The following is a 25,606-nucleotide window of genomic DNA, read 5'->3' as shown; positions in this document are numbered from 1 at the left end:
AAACCTCCAAGGCGCCCTATTGTAGTGGGCATTGATGCAGTAACTGCCCCTATTGTAGAGGGCATTGATGCAGTAACAGCCCCTATTGTAGTGGGCATTGATGCAGTAACTGCCCCTATTGTAGTGGGCATTGATGCAGTAACAGCCCCTATTGTAGTGGGCATTGATGCAGTAACTGCCCCTATTGTAGAGGGCATTGATGCAGTAACAGCCCCTATTGTAGTGGGCATTGATGCAGTAACTGCCCCTATTGTAGTGGGCATTGATGCAGTAACAGCCCCTATTGTAGTGGGCATTGATGCAGTAACAGCCCCTATTGTAGTGGGCATTGATGCAGTAACAGCCCCTATTGTAGTGGGCATTGATGCAGTAACAGCCCCTATTGTAGTGGGCATTGATGCAGTAACAGCCCCTATTGTAGTGGGCATTGATGCAGTAACAGCCCCTATTGTAGTGGGCATTGATGCAGTAACAGCCCCTATTGTAGCGGGCATTGATGCAGTAACAGCCCCTATTGTAGTGGGCATTGATGCAGTAACAGCCCCTATTGTAGTGGGCATTGATGCAGTAACAGCCCCTATTGTAGTGGGCATTGATGCAGTAACAGCCCCTATTGTAGTGGGCATTGATGCAGTAACAGCCCCTATTGTAGTGGGCATTGATGCAGTAACAGCCCCTATTGTAGTGGGCATTGATGCAGTAACAGCCCCTATTGTAGCGGGCATTGATGCAGTAACAGCCCCTATTGTAGTGGGCATTGATGCAGTAACAGCCCCTATTGTAGTGGGCATTGATGCAGTAACAGCCCCTATTGTAGCGGGCATTGATGCAGTAACAGCCCCTATTGTAGTGGGCATTGATGCAGTAACAGCCCCTATTGTAGAGGGCATTGATGCAGTAACAGCCCCTATTGTAGCGGGCATTGATACAGTAACAGCCCCTATTGTAGCGGGCATTGATGCAGTAACATTGATGCCCCTATTGTAGTGGGCATTGATGCAGTAACAGCCCCTATTGTAGAGGGCATTGATGCAGTAACAGCCCCTATTGTAGCAGGCATTGATGCAGTAACAGCCCCTATTGTAGAGGGCATTGATGCAGTAACAGCCCCTATTGTAGTGGGCATTGATGCAGTAACAGCCCCTATTGTAGTGGGCATTGATGCAGTAACAGCCCCTATTGTAGCGGGCATTGATGCAGTAACAGCCCCTATTGTAGTGGGCATTGATGCAGTAACAGCCCCTATTGTAGTGGGCATTGATGCAGTAACAGCCCCTATTGTAGTGGGCATTGATGCAGTAACAGCCCCTATTGTAGCGGGCATTGATGCAGTAACAGCCCCTATTGTAGCAGGCATTGATGCAGTAACAGCCCCTATTGTAGCAGGCATTGATGCAGTAACAGCCCCTATTGTAGTGGGCATTGATGCAGTAACAGCCCCTATTGTAGTGGGCATTGATGCAGTAACAGCCCCTACTGTAGCGGGCATTGATGCAGTAACAGCCCCTATTGTAGTGGGCATTGATGCAGTAACAGCCCCTATTGTAGAGGGCATTGATGCAGTAACAGCCCCTATTGTAGTGGGCATTGATGCAGTAACAGCCCCTATTGTAGTGGGCATTGATGCAGTAACAGCCCCTATTGTAGTGGGCATTGATGCAGTAACAGCCCCTATTGTAGTGGGCATTGATGCAGTAACAGCCCCTATTGTAGTGGGCATTGATGCAGTAACAGCCCCTATTGTAGTGGGCATTGATGCAGTAACAGCCCCTATTGTAGCGGGCATTGATGCAGTAACAGCCCCTATTGTAGTGGGCATTGATGCAGTAACAGCCCCTATTGTAGTGGGCATTGATGCAGTAACAGCCCCTATTGTAGCGGGCATTGATGCAGTAACAGCCCCTATTGTAGTGGGCATTGATGCAGTAACAGCCCCTATTGTAGCCCCTATTGTAGTGGGCATTGATGCAGTAACAGCCCCTATTGTAGTGGGCATTGATGCAGTAACAGCCCCTATTGTAGTGGGCATTGATGCAGTAACAGCCCCTATTGTAGCAGGCATTGATGCAGTAACAGCCCCTATTGTAGAGGGCATTGATGCAGTAACAGCCCCTATTGTAGCGGGCATTGATGCAGTAACAGCCCCTATTTGTATTGATGCAGGCATTGATGCAGTAACAGCCCCTATTGTAGCGGGCATTGATGCAGTAACAGCCCCTATTGTAGTGGGCATTGATGCAGTAACAGCCCCTATTGTAGCGGGCATTGATGCAGTAACAGCCCCTATTGTAGTGGGCATTGATGCAGTAACAGCCCCTATTGTAGCGGGCATTGATGCAGTAACAGCCCCTATTGTAGCAGGCATTGATGCAGTAACAGCCCCTATTGTAGAGGGCATTGATGCAGTAACAGCCCCTATTGTAGTGGGCATTGATGCAGTAACAGCCCCTATTGTAGTGGGCATTGATGCAGTAACAGCCCCTATTGTAGCGGGCATTGATGCAGTAACAGCCCCTATTGTAGTGGGCATTGATGCAGTAACAGCCCCTATTGTAGCGGGCATTGATGCAGTAACAGCCCCTATTGTAGTGGGCATTGATGCAGTAACAGCCCCTATTGTAGTGGGCATTGATGCAGTAACAGCCCCTATTGTAGTGGGCATTGATGCAGTAACAGCCCCTATTGTAGTGGGCATTGATGCAGTAACAGCCCCTATTGTAGTGGGCATTGATGCAGTAACAGCCCCTATTGTAGCGGGCATTGATGCAGTAACAGCCCCTATTGTAGCGGGCATTGATGCAGTAACAGCCCCTATTGTAGCGGGCATTGATGCAGTAACAGCCCCTATTGTAGCGGGCATTGATGCAGTAACAGCCCCTCTATCTACTTTTGTTGACTTTTTTTGATGCAGTAACAATAGTGGGCAGAACAGCCCCTCCTTTGTAGAGGACACCAGCAGTATGGTCGCAGAACAGCTCCCCTCCTTTGTAAAGGACACCAGCAGTATGATCACAGAACAGCTCCCCTCCTAAAGGACACCAGCAGTATGATCACAGAACAGCTCCCCTCCTAAAGGACACCAGCAGTATGGTCGCAGAACAGCTCCCCTCCTAAAGGACACCAGCAGTATGGTCTCAGAACAGCTCCCCTCCTAAAGGACACCAGCAGTATGGTTTCAGAACCGCTCCCCTCCTAAAGGACACCAGCAGTATGGTCGCAGAACAGCTACCCTCCTAAAGGACACCAGCAGTATGGTCGCAGAACAGCTACCCTCCTAAAGGACACCAGCAGTATGGTCACAGAACAGCTCCCCTCCTAAAGGACACCAGCAGTATGATCACAGAACAGCTCCCCTCCTTTGAAAAGGACACCAGCAGTATGGTCGCAGAACAGCTCCCCTCCTTTGTAAAGGACACCAGCAGTATGATCACAGAACAGCTCCCCTCCTTTGTAAAGGACACCAGCAGTATGATCCCAGAACAGCTCCCCTCCTTTGTAAAGGACACCAGCAGTATGGTCTCAGAACAGCTCCCCTCCTTTGTAAAAGACACCAACAGTATGGTCTCAGAACAGCTCCCCTCTTAAAGGACACCAGCAGTATGGTCACAGAACAGCTCCCCTCCTTTGTAAAAGACACCAGCAGTATGGTCACAGAACAGCTCCCCTCCTAAAGGACACCAGCAGTATGTTTACAGAACAGCTTCCCTCTTAAAGGACACCAGCAGTATGGTCTCAGAACAGCTCCCCTCCTAAAGGACACCAGCAGTATGATCTCAGAACAGCTCCCCTCCTAAAGGACACCAGCAGTATGATATCAGAACAGCTCCCCTCCTTTGTAAAGGACACCAGCAGTATGATCTCAGAACAGCTTCACTCCTAAAGGACACCAGCAGTATGGTCACAGAACAGCTCCCCTCCTTTGTAAAGGACACCAGCAGTATGGTCTCAGAACAGCTCCCCTCCTAAAGGACACCAGCAGTATGGTCTCAGAACAGCTCCCCTCCTAAAGGACACCAGCAGTATGGTCTCAGAACAGCTCCCCTCCTAAAGGACACCAGCAGTATGATATCAGAACAGCTCCCCTCCTTTGTAAAGGACACCAGCAGTATGGTCTCAGAACAGCTCCCCTCCTTTGTAAAGGACACCAGCAGTATGGTATCAGAACAGCTCCCCTCCTAAAGGACACCAGCAGTATGGTCTCAGAACAGCTCCCCTCCTTTGTAAAAGACACCAACAGTATGGTCTCAGAACAGCTCCCCTCCTAAAGGACACCAGCAGTATGGTCGCAGAACAGCTCCCCTCCTTTGTAAAGGACAACAGCAGTATGGTCACAGAACAGCTCCCCTCCTTTGTAAAGGACACCAGCAGTATGGTCTCAGACCAGCTCCCCTCCTAAAGGACACCAGCAGTATGATCTCAGAACAGCTCCCCTCCTAAAGGACACCAGCAGTATGGTCACAGAACAGCTCCCCTCCTAAAGGACACCAGCAGTATGGTCACAGAACAGCTCCCCTCCTTTGTAAAGGCCACCAGCAGTATGGTCACAGAACAGCTCCCCTCCTTTGTAAAGGACACCAGCAGTATGGTCTCAGAACAGCTCCCCTCCTTTGTAAAAGACACCAACAGTATGGTCTCAGAACAGCTCCCCTCCTAAAGGACACCAGCAGTATGGTCGCAGAACAGCTCCCCTCCTTTGTAAAGGACAACAGCAGTATGGTCACAGAACAGCTCCCCTCCTTTGTAAAGGACACCAGCAGTATGGTCTCAGACCAGCTCCCCTCCTAAAGGACACCAGCAGTATGATCTCAGAACAGCTCCCCTCCTAAAGGACACCAGCAGTATGGTCACAGAACAGCTCCCCTCCTAAAGGACACCAGCAGTATGGTCACAGAACAGCTCCCCTCCTTTGTAAAGGACACCAGAAGTATGGTCACAGAACAGCTCCCCTCCTAAAGGACACCAGCAGTATGGTCTCAGAACAGCTCCCCTCCTTTGTAAAGGACACCAGCAGTATGATCTCAGAACAGCTCCCCTCCTTTGTAAAGGACACCAGCAGTATGGTCTCAGAACAGCTCCCCTCCTTTGTAAAGGACACCAGCAGTATGATCTCAGAACAGCTCCCCTCCTTTGTAAAGGACACCAGCAGTATGGTCTCAGAACAGCTCCCCTCCTTTGTAAAGGACACCAGCAGTATGGTCACAGAACAGCTCCCCTCCTAAAGGACACCAGCAGTATGGTCACAGAACAGCTTCCCTCTTAAAGGACACCAGCAGTATGGTCACAGAACAGCTCCCCTCCTTTGTAAAAGACACCAGCAGTATGGTCACAGAACAGCTCCCCTCCTAAAGGACACCAGCAGTATGGTCACAGAACAGCTTCCCTCTTAAAGGACACCAGCAGTATGGTCTCAGAACAGCTCCCCTCCTAAAGGACACCAGCAGTATGATCTCAGAACAGCTCCCCTCCTAAAGGACACCAGCAGTATGATATCAGAACAGCTCCCCTCCTTTGTAAAGGACACCAGCAGTATGATCTCAGAACAGCTTCACTCCTAAAGGACACCAGCAGTATGGTCACAGAACAGCTCCCCTCCTTTGTAAAGGACACCAGCAGTATGGTCTCAGAACAGCTCCCCTCCTAAAGGACACCAGCAGTATGGTCTCAGAACAGCTCCCCTCCTAAAGGACACCAGCAGTATGGTCTCAGAACAGCTCCCCTCCTAAAGGACACCAGCAGTATGATATCAGAACAGCTCCCCTCCTTTGTAAAGGACACCAGCAGTATGGTCTCAGAACAGCTCCCCTCCTTTGTAAAGGACACCAGCAGTATGGTATCAGAACAGCTCCCCTCCTAAAGGACACCAGCAGTATGGTCTCAGAACAGCTCCCCTCCTAAAGGACACCAGCAGTATGGTCTCAGAACAGCTCCCCTCCTAAAGGACACCAGCAGTGTGGTCTCAGAACAGCTCCCCTCCTAAAGGACACCAGCAGTATGGTCTCAGAACAGCTCCCCTCCTAAAGGACACCAGCAGTATGGTCTCAGAACAGCTCCCCTCCTAAAGGACACCAGCAGTATGATCTCTATCATTGAATCTCTTGATCCTCTCCCTGAGAATACCTTGTTAGTTACTTTTGATGTTGAGTCATTATACACTAATATTCCACACGAGGGCGGTATTGAAGCTATGGAACATTTTCTTCTGCAACGTGACCCTGAACTACCTTCCAGTGCATGCATTGTAACATTGGCTGAAATAGTACTCACACAACTATTTCATGTTTCTAAATGATTTCTTTATTCATAGGAAGGTTACTGCTATGGGATCCCCATGGCTCCTAACTATGCTAATTTGTATGTGGGTTACATGGAGAAACAGTCTATTTTCAATCCTCTCAAAAATGTTTTCTTGCCTAACATCATTATTTGGAAACGGTATATTGATGATATTTTTGTTCTATGGAGGGGTGATGCAAAACAGCTCCAGGCGTTCCATGCTTTTCTTAACTCCTCTTCTGAGCATCTGAGATTTACTATGCATTCTGATTCAAGTCAAATCAGTTTTCTTGATCTTCTGTGAAGATAATGTTTCATACACTGATCCTTACAGGAAGCCTACTGATCGTAACAGTTTGTTGAGGGCTGATAGTTGTCACCCACTTCCCTTAAAATAGTTTGCCCCTACAGCCAATTCTGTCGAATCAAAAGAATTTGCAAAAAACAGCCCGATTTCGACAGAAATATGGCTGAGACGCAAAGAATGTTCAAGGAGAGGGGCTACAAGAATGATCAGATTAATATTGCTATTGAGAAAATTCTAAACAAAACGAGACATTACCTTTTTCAAGGTCAGTCTTGCAAAAAAGATGCATTCTTGCGTTCTAACTACCAGCTATTCAAAGTGCTCTGAACAAATTAAGGGAATTGTTCACAAACATTGGCACATTCTAAAATCTGACGATAGTCTCGGTAATGTGTTTTCGGACATTCCCTTGGTCGTATTCTCACGGAACAGAAATCTCAGAGACCAATTGGTCAACTCTGATTTACCACCCCAAGATATTCCTGAACAACATCTATTTGCTCCCCTACTGGATGGAAATGACAAATGTAATGGCTGTGCTCAATGCAATGGCACTTATAAATGTAGATCCTTCAAACACCCACAAACAGGGACATCGATCCCAATCAAAGGTGTTATTACGTGCTCCACAAAGGCAGTTATTTATCTTATAACTTGTCCTTGTGGTAAAAATGATGTCGGTAAAACAAAGCGCGAATTAAAAGAGCGTATCTCAGAGCATCGTAGCACCATTTAGTGTAAAAACTTGACTTACCCAGTTGCGGCCCACTTCTTGGAGGCAGTCCACTCGATTTTGTCTCTGCGTTATATTGGCATCGAACATGTCACCCTCCCAAGGAGAGGGGGTGACCTTGATAATTTATTGTTAAAACGAGAGGCTGCCTGGATCTTTCACTTGAAGACCCTTGTTCCCTTCGTTCTCAACGTAGACTTTGATCTGAAGCCATTCTTGTGATTATTGTGACTTTGCCATTGTAATTGTTTGTCAGCTTGTGTAGTCTAAAAGGAATTTATGATCGTATGCTATCCATTTGTTGTTTGTATGCTGTTCTTTGTATGCCATTTTAATAATAATAATAATAATCAATCCTCCAGGTTGTTTTACAATAAATACTCAATAATATTTCAACCGGACCGTAGAGTTTTCAATAGGAGTGAGAGAGAAAATGTCTGCTCATGCATGCAAAACTCTGCTGGCACCCAGCCATCCAATGACGCGATGTGATCTTTCTCGCTCATTTTTCAGAATAAATGCCTGAAACTACATCTGAAGACTGTTCACAAAATGTGGGAAGACTGTTCAAAGGTGTGTTGAAGCCATAGGAAAATGAATCTGGTTGATATCCCTTTAAATGGAGGCAAGACATGCAATGGAATAGAGAGGTTTCAGGAAAAACAGCACTTCCGGGTTGGATTTTCCTCAGGTTTTCGCCTGCAATATCAGTTCTTTCATACTCACAGACAATATTCTGACAGTTTTGGAAACTTTAGAGTGTTTTCTATCCTAATCTGACAATTACATGCATATTCTAGATTCTGGGCCTGAGAAATAGGCAGTTTCATTTGGGTACGTTTTTTCATCCAAACATCAAAATACTGCCCCCTACACTCAAGAGGTTAAAATGCACTGAAAATATCTAAAATACATCATATATATACAGCTAAAGTGTGTTTGATCAAATGTCTTGTTTTGCTAACCATTACTTTGGACAAAATCAGGACGCCAATATTCTTGGAAGAGTTTTTGTATGAAAAAAATTTTAAAAAGGGTAATTCTTCCACTTTTCAACCAATATTCATTATCTCCAGCACCATACCAGGGTCTACATAAGTGAAAATAGTGCGTTTTAATAATCTGTGGTTAGAAATGAATTCTCTGTGGCATTACAGGGTAGGATTAAAAGTAGGAAAACCTGCAACGAGTTTCATGCTTCCCACGTCACTGTGAATCTCATAATGTTTGATAATCACTATTTATTAATGTCTTTGGTAGAACTTAACTAGATTTTTTCTACAAAATGTAAACACTGGTATTGTGCGGGAGATTATGATAATGAGGTTGAAAAATCATGGAATTGCCCTTTAAATTAGTTTAATTACATCTGAATGTGCGTTAATCACAATTTATCACAGCAAATCCAGCGATTAACTTGATTAAAAAAATATATATACAGTTTGACAGCACTGTATAATACAAAACAGAGCGGGATAAAGACAGATATACTGTAAGAGGACGACGAGCTTCTTTTGAGTCTAAAAGGAAGAAAAGCTGTTCAATTTTTTAGGTGGAGATCCTCCCTCAGTTTACAAGGCTTAGCATATTATTATATAGATATTACCAATTGACCATAGAAAAACTGGAAATATTGCAGACTGTGGCTTTAACACTAGAAGTGCATAAATCAGTAATTTGGACTGCTCATTAATAAAAAAAAATATATTACTCTGCCATAGTCATTCCTCCCGCTGTCCTTGACTTTTCCGTTTATAGCACACACTGTCGTTGTTAGTGGTAGTTGGAGAAGAAACTAGACAAGGTGTGCACATAAGGGGCCTCTAAGGGTATTTTGTTTTCCTCATAGCCACTCATTTAATAGTTTTGATGACAAAATGTGAAGGAAAAACCAGATGTTAACCCTGAAAGAAGAACTGTCTTGCTGTTTTGTTTTGACTGGAACACAGTAAGTCATGCATTGTGCTGGCATTTTGGGGGTTCGGTCAGATTTGGCTTGCCGTTTCCATTGGGCTGTGGTTGAACGAGGGGAGCCTGTGGGTGAAGTTAAAGTAAGATAAAATTGTTTTTGTGTGTGTGTGTGTGTGTGTGTGTGTGTGTGTGTGTGTGTGTGTGTGTGTGTGTGTGTGTGTGTGTGTGTGTGTGTGTGTGTGTGTGTGTGTGTGTGTGTGTGTGTGTGTGTGTGTGTGTGTGTGTGTGTGTCTTAATATCACAAAAAGAACTGAAGTTATATCCAGTTTTAGGAGGTCATGTCCTTTTTTTAATGATTTTCCCCGTTACCCCTCCTCTTCTCCCAATAGTTGAAGGTGCCATGCCCGGTTGATAATCACCCAAGAACAAGGCGGGCCATTCTATTGTATTAATCTATTCTAATTCTAATCCCAAAACGGTATGTACCCTATATCAGTCCACCGAATCCAAGGAGTCTTATCAGTCTGCTCAGGCCTACTTGGAGTACACAGTGAGAGTGTGCATTATTTACAATGGCAAGAAGACCAAGACGAATGAACGCACATGCTGCGTTAGCGTTGCTACAAAATCTGAATGAAAACGACTCAGACGGAAGAAATGAATCATGACATCTCTGATGATTATTCTTCTGATTCTGAGCATCAGCCTGAACCTACACCTCCGAGACCTAAGCGAAAAAAAACATCAAAAATGGACCATTTTTGACTGCTGTCATAAACACTTATATTCATTATATGCCATTATTGCTTTCGCGACAATTTTCACTATTTATAAAGCACACTTGGTGCTTATAGTGATGTTTAGGCTACTGATGTTTTCATCATGTGTTGCTAACCGTGTGTCTTGGTGGTTGGGGTATTTTTATTTTGTCGTTGTAAGAAGAAGCTGTTACAGTTTTCCAACACATACGCTGCCTTCAGAAAGTATTCAAACCCCTTAACTTTGCCCCCCAAAATTGTGTTGCAGCCTGAATTTAAAATGGAATAAATGTAGATATTTTTGTCACTGGCCTACACCCAATGCCCCGTCATGTAAAAGAGTAACTATTTTAAACAAATTTATTAAAATGAAAAGCTGAAACGTCTTGAGTCGAAGTATTAAACCCCTTTGTCATGGCCTAAATAAGTTCAGGAGTAAAAATGTGCGTAACAAGTCACATAATAAGTTGCACGAACTCTGTTTAACATGTTTTTTTTTTTAACGACTACCTCTGTAGCCGACACATAAAATGATCTGTAAGGTCCCTCAGTTGAGCAGTGAATTTCCAACAGATTCAGCCACAGGTTTTCCAATGCAAAGAGCTAAAAAAAAATCAGACATTGAATCTCTTTGATTATGCTGTAGTCAAATTACATGTTGAATACACCCAGTCACTATAAAGATACAGGCGTCTTTCCTAACTCAATAGCCAGAGAGGAAGGAAAGCACTCAGGGATTTCAACGTGAGGCCAATGGTGACTTTAAAACAGTTACAAAGTTCAATGGCTGTGATGGGAAATAACTGAAGATGGATAAACACCATTGTAGTTACTCCACCTAATTGACAGAGTGAAAAAAAGCCTTTACAGAATGAAAATATTCCAAAACAAGCATCCTTGATTGCAGCGAGGCACTAAAGTAATACTGCCAGAAATGTGGCAAAGCAATTAACTTTTTGTCCTGAATACAAAGTGTTATGTTTGGGGCAAATCCAATCCAATACATTACTGAGTACCACTCTCCATATTGTCAAGCATGGTGGTTGCTGCATCATGTTATGGTTATGCTTGTAATCATTAAGGACTGGGGAGTTTTTCAGGATAAAAAAAGTCAGAATAGAGCTAAGCACAGGCAAAATCCTAGAGGAAAACCTGGTTCAGTCTGCTTTCCACCAGACACTGGGAGATTAGTTCACCTTTCAGCAGGACAATAACCTAAAACACAAGGCCAAATCTACACTGGAGTTACTTACCAAGAAGTCAGTGAATGTTCCTGAGTGGCCGAGTTACAGTTTTGACTTAAATCTACTTGAAAATCTATGACCTGAAGATAGTTCTCTAGCAAAGAACAACAAACAATTTGACAGAGCTTGAATCATTTTTACATTTTGCACAATCCAGTTGTGGAAAGCTCTTTGAGACTGAAGGCACCAGCATGCTTCGGTTCGCCTTGCCAAACCGAACGAGTGTGCTCGCATACACCCTTAAAAAGACCTTTGCTTGAAAAATGGCAATAGTACTGTTTGTCCATCTTAAGACATCTTATCCGGAATAGTCCGAAATAATCTAAGATAACTCTGTCAATCATTTAGATGTTTCTGCAGAGGAGATGTTAGTCACGCAAATTCTAATTTGTTTGGTGCAGTATTTCTCAAGTGAAAAAATGTGCATGAAAACGAGTCTTATCTCGCTGAATGACAACAAACACTTCATCGAAGAATCCCTACGGTTGACCGTTCACCAACGAAGGGGCATAGACATTGGCTACCGATTTCAACTTGCCTCAAGAAAAAGACGTATGTGCACGAACAGCGGAAAACACCCTTGCCAAAGACCAAAATGAACCAAAACGTCAAAAAATGTTGTTTCGGGAAGGGAAGCATGTGGACGCCTCTACCCCAAAAGACTCACAGCTGTAATCTCTGCCAAAGGGGATTCTAAAATATATTCACTCAGGGGATTGAATATTAAAAATATTTTTTGACTTTAGAAAAAAAAGTTTAAAACATTTCTTACACTTCAGAGTATTTTGTGTAGATTGTTGACAAAAAAATGACCAAATCCCTTTTAATCCCACTTTGTAACACAACAAAAGTCAAGGGGTGTGAATACTTTCTGAAGGCACTGTATGCTTTCTGTTTTATAGTTGTGACAAAGGCACTCCACAAATAAAATTGATTGAACATTAGAATTTTGAAGTAACAGTAACATAAACTAATGAAACTGATAGTCTTATTTGAAATATACACTCAGTGGCCAGTTAATTACGTACACCAATCTCGTACAGAGTTCGGCCCCTCAGAATAGCCTGAATTCTTTGGGGCATTGATGTTACTCACTCGGTATCAAGGGACCGAACATGTGCTAGGAAAAAATTCCCCACATCATTACACCACAGCCACCAGCCTGTACGATTAACACCAGTCAGAATGGGGCCATGGGCTCATACTGCTTCAGCAAAATCCTGACTCTGCCACCAGCATGACGCAACAGGAAACGTGTTAACTCAGATACTTGAAATTTGGCATGCCATGAAAGACCTTAGACCGCTGCTCCTGAGTGGCACAGCGGTCTAAGGCACTGCATCTCAGTGCAAGAGGCATCACTACAGACCCTGGTTTGATTCCAGGCTGTATCACAACCGGCCGTGATTGGGAGTCTTATAGGGCGGCGCACAATTGGCCCAGCGTCGTTAGGTTTTGCCTAGTTAAATAAAATAAATACAAAAATAAATGTGAAATAAAAGTTAAATAAAAATATTAAAATGGGCATATGAATGTTTTGTGTGGACCCTAGGAAGAGTAGCTGTCATGATTAACAGCTAATGGGGAACCAAAAAAACAAATGCAACCGGTATGTTAGGGCAACTAACCAATTGTCTGGATGATGGCGTTCTGGACAATGCGCTCCTCGCTCTCCTTGACCCGTCCGGACGAGGACACACTGGCGCCAGAGTTCCGTCTGGAGTTCTCACCCAGCTCAAAGTCCACACTCATCCGCAGGTGCTTGAGCAGGGTGTTGAACACCTCCAGCACCGTAGGGCCTGATGATACACATACACACACAAGCACACGGACACACACAGGCAAGCACACACACAAAGACTCGCAAACACACAAACATGCAGACACACAAACATGCAGACACACAAACATGCAGACACACAAACACGCAGACACACAAACACGCAGACACACAAACACGCAGACACACAAACACGCAGACACACAAACACGCAGACACACAAACACGCAGACACACAAGCAAGCACACACAGAGGCACACACACACAGTTAGGGATTGCAATCAACACACCATCTGGTCACCAAAGACTATTGGATTCTATTATCACATATAAAAGCTTTTAAAACTATACAATCACCAAGGAATACTACACTCCATGTTCTAGCACAATACAATAAAACATCACCAGGGTATATACTCCACCATAGTACAGTAATATATATATATATATATATATATATATATATATATATATATATATATATATATATATATATATATATATATATATATATACAGTACCAGTCAAAAGTTTACACCTACTCATTCAAGGGTTTTTCTTTATTTTGATTATTTTCTACATTGTAGAATAATAGTGAAGACATCAGAACTTCGAAAAAAGGCACACATAGAATCAAGTAGTAACGAAAAAGATGTTAAACAAATCAAAATATATTTGATATTTTTCAAAGTAGCCACCCTTTGCCTTGACAGCTTTGCACACTCTTAGCATTCTCTCAACCAGCTTCATGAGGTAGTCACCTGGAATGGATTTCAATAAACAGGTGTGCCTTGTTAAAAGTTAATTGGTGGAATTTCTTTCCTACTTAATGCATTTGAGACAATTTGTGTTGTGACAAGGTAGGGGTATAGAGAATATGGTCTGTTACCAAATCGGGCTAAGTCCATATTATGGCAAGAACAGCTCAAATAAGCAAAGAGAAACGACAGTCCATCATTACTTCAAGACATGAAGGTCAGTCAATCCGGAAAATTTCTAAAATGTTGAAAGTTTCTTCAAGTGCAATCGCAAAAACAATCAAGAAATATGATGAAACTGGCTCTCATGAGGACCGCCACAGGAAAGGAAGACCCAGAGTTACTTCTACAGCAGAGGATAAGTTTCATTAGAGTTAACTGCACCTCAGATTGCAGCCCCAAAAATACTTCAGAGTTCAAGTAACAGACACATCTCAACATCAACTGTTCAGAGGAGACTGTGTGAAATCAGGCCTTCATGGTCGAATTGCTGCTAAGAAACCACACATTTGAGACTGTTGGTTCCAACCGCCGTGTCTTTGTGACACACAGAGTAGGTGAACGGATGATCTCCGCATGTGTGGTTCCCACCGTGAAGCATGGAGGAGGTGGTGTGATGGTGCTTTGCTGGTGACACTGTCTGTGATTTATTTAGAATTCATGGCACACTTAACCAGCATGGCTACGACAGCATTCTGCAGCGATACGCCATCCCATCTGATTTGCGCTTAGTGGGACTATAATTTGTTTTTCAACAGGACTAGGAATCAAAAACACACCTTCAGGCTGTGTAAGGGCTATTTGACCAAGAAGGAGAGTGATGGAGTGCTGCATCAGATGACCTGGCCTCCACGATCACCCGACCACAACCCAATTGAGATGGTTTGGGATGAGTTGGACTGCAGAGTGAAGGAAAAGCAGCCCACAAGTGCTCTGTACGTGTGGGAACTCCATCCAGACTGTTGGAAAAACCTTCCAAGGTGAAGCTGGTTGAGAGAATGCCAAGAGTGTGCAAAGCTGTCATCAAAGCAAAGGGTGGCCACTTTTAACAATCTCAAATATAAAATACATTTAAAATACATTTAGATAAAATACATTTAGATTGGTTTAACACTTTATTCGGTTAATACATGTTTCCATAAATGTTATTTCATAGTGTTGATGCCTTCACTATTATTCTACAATGTAGAAAATAGTGTAAATAAAGAAAAATCCTTGAATGAGTAGGTGTGTCCAACCCTTTGACTGGTACTGTCACCAGCCTGATGTCTACGTTCACCATTTACCAAGTAAATTTGAATGCTGAACGCAGTATCAAGCTGGTTCCACCAGGCTAACATATCCTATACTGTACATACATTACAAACATCACCCGTGTATAAAAGACCCCATGAAATAGGAAATTAGACTGTGCTATTTCCCATTTATTTAGGGTTGAGGCATATCACAAGATGATGTGGGACATGGACCAGTCTTGACATTTCACCATTTTTGAGTCAAGAAGCAACAATGGTCCTAATCCTTATGATCCATAGACAGAAAACTTGACTGAAAAATGACCAGCAAATGAAGTATTTAAAAAAAATGTATCACACTCAGCCGTCAGACTGACTGCTTATGTCAATAACTCAAATATACACTTTATTTGCAAGTGCTGGCTGTCTTTTTCATTCAAGTCAGATTAACCCTTGGCAACAGCAACTAAGTCTTACTGACAGAATTTGAGCATGTCGGATTTAGCATTTTCCATAGAAAAGCAAACCTACTTGGCTGAGTTGTGACCCTAAGTCAGAGCACGCAACTAGTTGCATCCTTGGACTGGTACGCCTCCCCTGATTCATTAGGCCATTGGGTGTTATACCTCTAATTTGGTCTCAAAATCAAAAAGACTCCCTCGTGTCTCTTTAGATGGTAAACTCATTTTAAAATGGGGATATGTGTCTATATTATTATATGGCATTTAGCACACACTTTTTTACAAAGTGACTTACAGTACAGTGAGTGCACACATACACTTAGTATACAAAACATTAAGAACACCTGCTCTTTCCATGGCTGACCGACCAGGTGAAAGCTATGATCCCTTATTGAGGTCACCTGTTAAAATCCACTTCAAATCAGTCTAGATGAAGAGGAGGAGCACGGTTATAGTAGGATTTTTAAGCTTTGAGACAATTGAGACATAGATTGTGTATGTGTGCCATTCAGAGGGGGAATGGGTAAGACAAACTATTGAAGTGCCTTTGAACGGGGTATAGTAGTAGGTGCCAGGTGCACCGATTTGTGTCAAGAAATGCCATGCTTCTGGGTTTTTCACATTCAACAGTTTCCCATGTGTATCAAGAATGGTCTACCAACCGAAGGACATCCAGCCAACGTGACACAACTGTGGGAAGCATTGTAGTCAACATGGGCCAGCATCCCTGTTCTGAGGGCAACAGGGCGGGGTAGGGGGATGCAACTTAATATTTGGAAGATGTTCCTACTGTTTGGTATAGTCAGTCTATGTGATCACTACAGGAACTAAACCCACAACCTTGGCATTGCTTGTGCCATGCTCCTCCTAACTGGTCCACACAGGACTGGGTAATGATACAAGTAAAGCATGCTCAGTTTGTTTTAGTGGAATAAGCCAAATTATTTTCTCATATTATAAAAACAAAATTGTATAGAAAGGACTACAAGCAGTTAATACATTACATTTTGGACACTACTAATGTCACTGTACCCCCCAATATATATCAGAAAGAATCACAACAGGGAGAACTACAAAATACCATATAATTGATACACAGTTTAGCACAGGGGTTGAGGGAGTAATTTACACCATTTACACAGTATTACAACAAGAGACACCAAATCCAAACTTCCACCAATTCAGGTAAAGACAAAATGGGTCACATTCAATTTCAGTCAAATATTCTGCACCAGTAAACAGATGACGTGGGAGGTAGGTGAGGTTCAGTTAGATCTACCAAAGACCCACCCCATTTACAAACAACAGCAGTGACCAAACTTGAAAAGGTACAATGTGTGGCTTTAAGACCAAACCAAACCAGAGCACACACCGTATGTTATACTGTATCTATGGAATTTAAAAAGTGTTTGTCCAAAATATAGCTTGGATGGGTTGAAGTTTGGTTAGGATATGGTGTTCATCGAAGTTGCCCATAACCACTGGTCCAGGGTCAGATAAAAAGAAAAATGATGGTCAAGGTTAGGATGATCATAGATCTGTGGTTAGGGGCCCCCTTCTACCTCCAGCTATGGAGCTCCCTGCAGCCCGAACATACCTAACCAGAGATTTGGTGGGGATAAGGTTTGGGAGTTTGGGTCAACAGTGTATGCACTGTCATATGTATGTTTGTTGGAACGGGTCAGTCCTGTCGAGAGAGCGGTTTATTGGGAGGGAAAAAGAGGGCCAAATCATTGGGTTTAAATAAACATGCGATCAAAGTATCTTCCTCCTTCTAGTCTTCCTCTCTGGACATCTACTATTAAAGCAAGGATTTATTGACAGTATTTTGTCTCCCATCATTACAGTAGCATTACCCCAAAAAGTTAAATGGCTAGCTTGTAGCTATCATACTGACAATAAAGCTACATACTGTCACGACAGAAAAGTTGCGAGTCGACAGCTTAACCAAGCAGTTGTCACCATCAGCAAAATAATCATTGTCAAATAATTTCCTATGCATCCATCTACCCATAGACTCATCCATTGCCTACATCTAGATTAGCGTTTCTCAAACGTTTTCGTGCCAAGGCATTCCCGTTACTAATAAGCAAGCACTGATTAAGAAAATGACTAAAAACAGTTACATCCAAGTGGATTGATAAGGAATTCAAAAATGGTATGGTTGAGAAAGGAGCCAAAAGGAGTGGCTAGCTGCATTGAAAAATGATTTGAATAAAGTGAACTAAAATAAACTATACTATGAAACAAAGATAAATTATATAAAGAATGAAAGTAAATAGCTTTGGAGCACCTTAAATGAATGGGTATCCATTCTTCTTCTGAGGGCTCTTGGCAAAAAATGATTTTTTATTCAAAACAACCATTTTTTTGTAGGTGTTTTCCCTATGATATCTCCTAACATATAGAATTGTTTAAGATAGCAACAATATGGACCATCAAGCTATTTTATTCTAGGATCAGCTGGGGGTGGCAGGCAGCCGAGACATTAGAGAGGCGAGCCAGCAACGGGAGGGTTGCCAGTTCGAATCCCAGGGTCTGACGGAAAAACATTTGTCGGGAAGTCAGCTGGCAACTGGAAGGTTGCTAGTATCAAATTCTGCCTGCTGTTGTGCCCTTGAGCACTTAACCCTCACAACAACAGCTCGCCGGGCACCCAGTGTGGCAAACCCCCAAACCTCTCTAAAACTTGTGCATGTTTTTTGGGTTAAAAGCGGTAGTCTAATTTCAGTTGGACATTGTGTGCAATTGACCAATACAGTGATCTTAATCAGAAACAAATATGTAAAAAAATATATATTATAATGAAACTTTAGAATTTGCCCTTGCTGTCATTATTTCAATACATATAAATAACAGACAAAGATACTTCAGATTTCAATTTGAAGGAGCCTGTTTTGTCGTAGCTGAAATGCATTAGAAAGGTATCAGGAAGTTCAGGTAAAGTTCATCAGGTACTAATTGTGTGTGTGTGTGTGTGTGTAGAAAAGATCCTGCATTGCATTCAAATGATATTCTCACAGTCCCTTCTAACGTGCCTTGAACGGCTTGGAGGGGAACAGAAGACAGGTTCATGGGAGTCGTAGCTTTCAGGAATGGGGTCATAATAAAGTTAGAGCCTGTAGGAAGGAGTCAGAAACTGCTCGGTTTGTCACGACCGGTAAGCGGAGATTTGAGGTTACTCACATAACCGCGGTTCTTTGAACTAAGAGGCGTATTCAGTGGATTGAGACAAATCATGCGCAATCAGTAGGAGTTTGTCATGAGGAATATGCCGCGGACCTGAAGGCATTCCTCCGCAGAACTGGGTTTGAGAAAGGCTGATCTAGATGAAAATTTCACCCTGAGCCATCAATCTGTCATGTCAACAGATCCTCAGATGATTATAATCAGTTAATATCCCGTCCATCTTTAAACCAATCTACCTATCCATCCATAGAGCTTATGCACCTTTGACTCATCTGACAGACCGCATCATGTGTGTGTCCCAAATGACACCCAGTGCCCTATATAGTGCACAAATGATGACCAGAAATCTATGGGCCCTGTCAATAGTGCACTGCAAATGGAATAGGGTTCCATTTGGGACACAGTCCGTTGAGTCACTAGAGGCACTTCCCAAGCCAACTCACCGACGGAGCCTTTGGCTGCTATGGCGACCGTCTCGAGAAGGACCTGCACGATGCCGGCCCTCATGCGAGGGGTGTTCTTGTTGTGCGTGTCCAGGTGGCCCAGGACCTGCTGTATGACGTGGTGGGAGTGTTGGGCCTGAGAAAGACAGTGGGAGAGAATGAAAGGGGGAGGTGAAGATAAAAATACTTTAAGGTCGATGCACACACACACACACACACACACACACACACACACACACACACACACACACACACACACACACACACACACACACACACACACACACACACACACACACACACACACACACACACACACACACACACACACACACACACACACACACACACACACACACACACTTTGGAAACTAGGGTTAGCTACTGCAGCACCCCTGGAGCAAATTTAGAGGTTCATGTCTTGCTCAAGGGCACAATGGCAAGGGTGGGGTTTGGGAGGTTTGGGGAAACAGTCGGTCTAATCTGTTGAGTTCAACACAATGTACATTTACCTTTATGAACACGTGTACTTAATTTGTCCTTTTTTATTTCCTTGTTTCCAAACACTAAAACAATCAGCAACAATCAATGTCCCCACTACATCCGAAAACGGACAGGTGGATGGACGAACAGACATACTGTTTCACTCAGAGACAAAGGTGTTGGGATGTTCTCTCCTGCTATTGAGTGAACAGACAGGTGGACGGACAGATTCACAAAGACAGACTGACAAAGACCAACGCAGACAAAAACAAAGACTGGCGGACAGGCAAATAGACAGATCCTCTGTAGCTCAGCTGGCGCTTGAAATGCCAGAATTGTGGGTTCCATTTCCGGGACCACCCATGCGTAAAATATATGCAGACATGACTTACTGACCTTGGATAAAAGGCATATATATGGTATTATATTATGACAGATGTACAAAGTTTATCTTGCAGATAGATAAACAATTTCTCTCTCAGACAGACCAGACAGTCTCATCTAGCCAAGGCACTAAAACCTAGACTAGGATTAGGGCTGACCCTGAGCACTGCTCAAACAAAAAACACGACACAACTCGCCCCGAGCCTCATCAATCGTCTCTTATCTGGTTAAAGCCACCTAGGGACACCACTATGACTGGAGAACCCACCTGTATGGAGTACATGATGATCCGGAAACAGGAAACAGCAAACTCGTTGGGCTCCCACAGCCGGTGGTTGTCCAGATGACTGGAGAGGGAAGAACACAAAGGAAACACATTTCAATGGCATTATAGTACTGCACATAACAAATGGGACAACAAACTAAGTTGTTGAGAATAGATTAACACGATACATTACATGAAAAATGCATTCATATATTTCAGGCACTACAACTTTTATTATGGCCTTATTTGAGTCAAAATGACTCATAGGTTCCTGCCCAATCTCCTGTTTCTGTAGTGTGAGGCAGCTTGCTGTCCAAGTACACCCCCTGGACAGGGGGTCTATTGCAGGGCTTGGGATACTTTCCTAATGTTCTATGTTATGTCATGCTTATACAGTGCCTTTGGAAAGTATTCGGCCCCCTTGAACTTTGCGACCTTTTGCCACATTCCAGGCTTCAAACATAAAGATATAAAACTGTATGTTTTTGTGAAGAATCAACAACATGTGGGACACAATCATGAAGTGGAACAACATGTATTGGATATTTCAAACTTTTTTAACAAATCAAAAACTGAAAAATTGGGCGTGCAAAATTATTCAGCCCCCTTACTTTCAGTGCAGCAAACTCTCTCCAGAAGTTCAGTGAGGATCTCTGAACGATCCAATGTTGACCTAAATGACTAATGATGATAAATACAATCCACCTGTGTGTAATCAAGTCTCCGTATAAATGCACCTGCACTGTGATAGTCTCAGAGGTCCGTTAAAAGCGCAGAGAGCATCATGAAGAACAAGGAACACACCAGGCAGGTCCGAGATACTGTTGTGAAGAAGTTTAAAGCCGGATTTGGATACAAAAATATTTTCCAAGCTTTAAACATCCCAAGGAGCACTGTGCAAGCGATAATATTGAAATGGAAGGAGTATCAGACCACTGCAAATCTACCAAGACCTGGCCGTCCCTCTAAACTTTCAGCTCATACAAGGAGAAGACTGATCAGAGATGCAGCCAAGAGGCCGATGATCACTCTGGATGAACTGCAGAGATCTACAGCCGAGGTGGGAGACTCTGTCCATAGGACAACAATCAGTTGTATATTGCACAAATCTGGCCTTTATGGAAGAGTGGCAAGAAGAAAGCAATTTCTTAAAGATATCCATAAAAAGTGTTGCTTAAAGTTTGCCACAAGCCACCTGGGAGACACACCAAACATGTGGAAGAAGGTGCTCTGGTCAGATGAAACCAAAATTGAACTTTTTGGCAACAATGCAAAACGTTATGTTTGGCGTAAAAGCAACACAGCTCATCACCCTGAACACACCATCCCCACTGTCAAACATGGTGGTGGCAGCATCATGGTTTGGGCCTGCTTTTCTTCAGCAGGGACAGGGAAGATTGTTAAAATTGATGGGAAGATGGATGGAGCCAAATACAGGACTATTCTGGAAGAAAACCTGATGGAGTCTGCAAAAGACCTGAGACTGGGATGGAGATTTGTCTTCCAACACGACAATGATCCAAAACATAAAGCAAAATCTACAATGGAATGGTTCAAAAATAAACATATCCAGGTGTTAGAATGGCCAAGTCAAAGTCCAGACCTGAATCCAATCGAGAATCTGTGGAAAGAACTGAAAACTGCTGTTCACAAATGCTCTCCATCCAACCTCACTGAGCTCGAGCTGTTTTGCAAGGAGGAATGGTAAAGAATTTCAGTCTCTCGATGTGCAAAACTGATAGAGACATACCCCAAGCGACTTACAGCTGTAATCGCAGCAAAAGGTGGCGCTAAAAAGTATTAACTTAAGGGGACTGAATCATTTTGCACACCCAATTTTTCAATTTTTGATTTGTTAAAAAAGTTTGAAATATCCAATAAATGTCGTTTCACTTCATGATTGTGTCCCACTTGTTGATTCTTCACAAAAAAATACAGTTTCATATCTTTATGTTTGAAGCCTGAAATGTGGCAAAAGGTCGCAAAGTTCAAGGGGGCCGAAAACTTTCGCAAGGCACTGTATGTATAATGATTCATTCTCCTGAACAGAGCCCTATGAGCTACATTCCAGTGTACGTACTATTGTACCACTTCGAATACATTGCCCCAATACGTTGCTTCATTCTAAATAGTATGCTAGTTTGGGAGAGAGAGAGAGAGAGAGCGAGAGAGAGAGAGAGCATCCGGAGGAAAAGGAGAGAGAGCGAGGGAGAGTTTGCTAGTGTTTGGCCATCAAACAGACTGCATAGACTGGGTTTGCTTTTCTGCTTTGTTTTTGTTTTCCTCAGTGAGACAGAAGTGTAAAAATGAGAAATTAAAGGGATGAGAGAGGTGAGGAGAGGACAAAGAGAGGAGAGAAGAGAGAGAGATGAAAGGGGTGTGAAGGGAAGAAATAAAATGGCAAATTCACATCAGAGAAAGCTGAATCCGTAGACGTATAGGGTGGACACGAGGACAAAGACACAGGCACATAAATACTGGAATCTCAGAGATAAGAACACGTCAGGAACGGAGGTTGTTTGAAATTCCGTGTTTTCTAAAGACCCAGTTCAACTGCATCTATTCGGTCGATTGGTCAGTCTGTAACTTAGGTTTACATCTTTGAGGTTCTACTGTATACAACACTGCTGCTGGGGCTTCAGTCTCCTTTACACTCAGTGACACGCTACAATTACACTGATAACCACAGAGGATTCTCATGTTATACAGAGAAAAACATGGGCCTTTGGGTGTAGGTTAAGTGTCTTAGCTGTTCATGCCATAAAATCGCTCCTAATACTTTCTATGGGCCTCACCTAATATGGCCGACCAGTGACGTCAACACGTCCTGGTCACTTCCTGGTCACTTCCTGGTCCCTATCAAGATGGCTACACACAAAGCTCGGAAGACTAATGCTCAATGAACTGTACCAATTGTATGGCCTGTTTGCCCCATACTGAACAGGTGGACCACGGGCCGGATCTGGACAATACATGCTGCAGGTCCCAACCCCACAAAATTGCCCCCCTCCTGGTATCACATATCAGGCATTGCAAAATGTGTAGAATTACATGATATTAGCTTTAAGAATGCTACAGCTTCTCTCTTCCCCATGAAAAAAATGTGGATCACAAAACACCAGTATCAATGTCAACAGTGAAGAGGAGACTCCGGGAGGCTGGCCTTCTAGGCAGAGTTCCTCTGTCCAGTCTCAACGTCAACAGTGAAGAGGAGACTCCGGGAGGCTGGCCTTCTAGGCAGAGTTCCTCTGTCCAGTCTCAACGTCAACAGTGAAGAGGAGACTCCGGGAGGCTGGCCTTCTAGGCAGAGTTCTTCTGTCCAGTCTCAACGTCAACAGTGAAGAGGCGACTCCAGGAGGCTGGCCTTCTAGGCAGAGTTCCTCTGTCCAGTCTCAACGTCAACAGTGAAGAGGCGACTCCAGGATGCTGGCCCTTTTCTAGGCAGAGTTCCTCTGTCCAGTGTCTGTGTGCTTTTACTCATCTTAATCTTATATTTTTATTGGCCAGCCTGAGATACGGCTTTTTCTTTGGTTTTCTAATGATCAGTTAGCTAATCCAAGTTTAGCATTTTAAAAGGCTAACACAACGTGCCATTGGAACACAGGAGGGATGGTTGCTGATAATGGGCCTCTGTGCGCCTATGTAGATATTCAATTTTTAAAAACATCTGCTGTTTTCAGCTACAATAGTCATTTACAACATTAACAATGTCTACACTATTTCTGATCAATTTTATGTTATTTTAAATGACATTGCTTTTCTTTCTAAAACAAGGACATTTCTAAGTGGCCCCAAACTTTTGAACGGTAGTGTGTCACTGGTCCTTCGTGGCTGAAACTGGCTAGAGAGTTGTGGAGGTGATTCCAGGATCCTGGGATAAACCACAGCTTTCACTATTTTGGTAGCATAGTCTGTAAAGACAAATAATAAACAGGCATTTCAATAATATTGGCAGATGTGTATGTGGTACAGCACAACTTTCCATTTTGGCACAATCATTTCCCTGCTTTCTTCAGTAGACATTGCACATGACCAGTAGAGATAGTTGATCATGGAGTTCTACCACAGTGCTTGTCTTGTGCAGAGCCAATCACAGAAGAATATGAACATATAATACAAATGTACACATAGATGAGTAGAATAATCCTACCCAGTTACATCATGACCATAATTTTTTTTTATTTCTTACATTTAGCCAAATATCAAGCGATACTTTGTATCTGGCATGTTAAAAAAAATGTATTTCTTACATTTAGCCAAATATCAAGCGATACTTTGTATCTGGCATGTTAAAAAAAAATGTATTTCTTACATTTAGCCAAATATCAAGCGATACTTTGTATCTGGCATGTTAAAAAAAATGTATTTCTTACATTTGGCCAAATATCAAGCGATACATTTTTTTTAACATGCCAGATACAAAGTATCGCTTGATATTTGGCTAAATATAAGAAATACATTTTTTTTAACATGCCAGATACAAAGTATTTCTTACATTTAGCCAAATATCAAGCGATACTTTGTATCTGGCATGTTCTCCTGGATCCATGTATTTCTTATATTTAGCCAAATATCAAGCGATACTTTGTATCTGGCATGTTCTCCTGGATCCATGTATTTCTTACATTTAGCCAAATATCAAGCGATACTTTGTATCTGGCATGATAAAAAAAAATGTATTTCTTATATTTAGCCAAATATCAAGCGATACTTTGTATCTGGCATGTTCTCCTGGATCCATGTATTTCTTACATTTAGCCAAATATCAAGCGATACTTTGCATCTGGCATGTTCTCCTGGATCCATGTAATGATCTGCCTATTTTGGTCAATGATGAGTGTTTCAACCACTAGCTCAGCACTGTCAACAAACTACTTAGTCCTCTTCAACCCCTCCAGCTCAGACAATGTGATATCCATCGTCTTATTGCTCTAAGATAAACAAAAAAATACACGCCAATGAAATTAGCCCATCTGTAAATAGCCCATCAGGAAGTTAAAGATTGGTCGCAAATGGGTCTTCCAAATGTACAATGACCCCAAGCATACTTCCAAAGTTGTGGCAAAATGGTTTAAGTACAACAAAGTCAAGGTATTGGAGTGGCCATCACAAATCCCTGACCTCAATTCTATAGAAACTTTGTGGACACAACTGAAAAAGCATGTGCAGGCAAGGAGGCCTACAAGCCTGACTCAGTTACACCAGCTCTGTCAGGAGGAATTGGCAAAAATTCACCCAACTGATTGTGGGAAGCTTGTGAAAGGCTACCTGAAATGTTTGACCCACTTAAAACAATTTAAAGGCAATGCTACCAAATACTAATTGAGAGTATGTAAACTTCTGACCCACTGGGAATGTGATGAAATAAAGAACATATTAAA

The 25,606-nt window shown here is 42.8% G+C and overlaps 1 protein-coding gene across 3 annotated transcripts in view; it reads right to left on the bottom strand.

The window, feature by feature from the left end:
• efr3a (EFR3 homolog A (S. cerevisiae)) overlaps nucleotides 1-25,606 on the bottom strand; it is a 250,798-nt gene that overhangs the window by 73,733 nt on the left and 151,459 nt on the right. For 2 of the 3 annotated variants that reach the window (XM_046320769.1, XM_046320770.1), the window contains exons 9-12: nucleotides 20,229-20,307; nucleotides 19,094-19,229; nucleotides 17,059-17,148; nucleotides 12,855-13,025 (exon numbers count right to left, since the gene is read on the bottom strand). In XM_046320769.1, coding sequence (XP_046176725.1) covers nucleotides 12,855-13,025; nucleotides 17,059-17,148; nucleotides 19,094-19,229; nucleotides 20,229-20,307 — 476 coding nt within the window. The remainder of the gene's footprint in view (nucleotides 1-12,854; nucleotides 13,026-17,058; nucleotides 17,149-19,093; nucleotides 19,230-20,228; nucleotides 20,308-25,606) is intronic. The other variant, XM_046320771.1, reaches the window with a different exon arrangement.

Source organism: Oncorhynchus gorbuscha, linkage group LG22 (assembly GCF_021184085.1).
Source record: "Oncorhynchus gorbuscha isolate QuinsamMale2020 ecotype Even-year linkage group LG22, OgorEven_v1.0, whole genome shotgun sequence".
In the NCBI taxonomy this organism is placed as follows: domain Eukaryota; kingdom Metazoa; phylum Chordata; class Actinopteri; order Salmoniformes; family Salmonidae; genus Oncorhynchus; species Oncorhynchus gorbuscha.
Note: the sequence above shows the minus strand (reverse complement) of the source record. Positions and strands in the feature narration are given on the sequence as shown.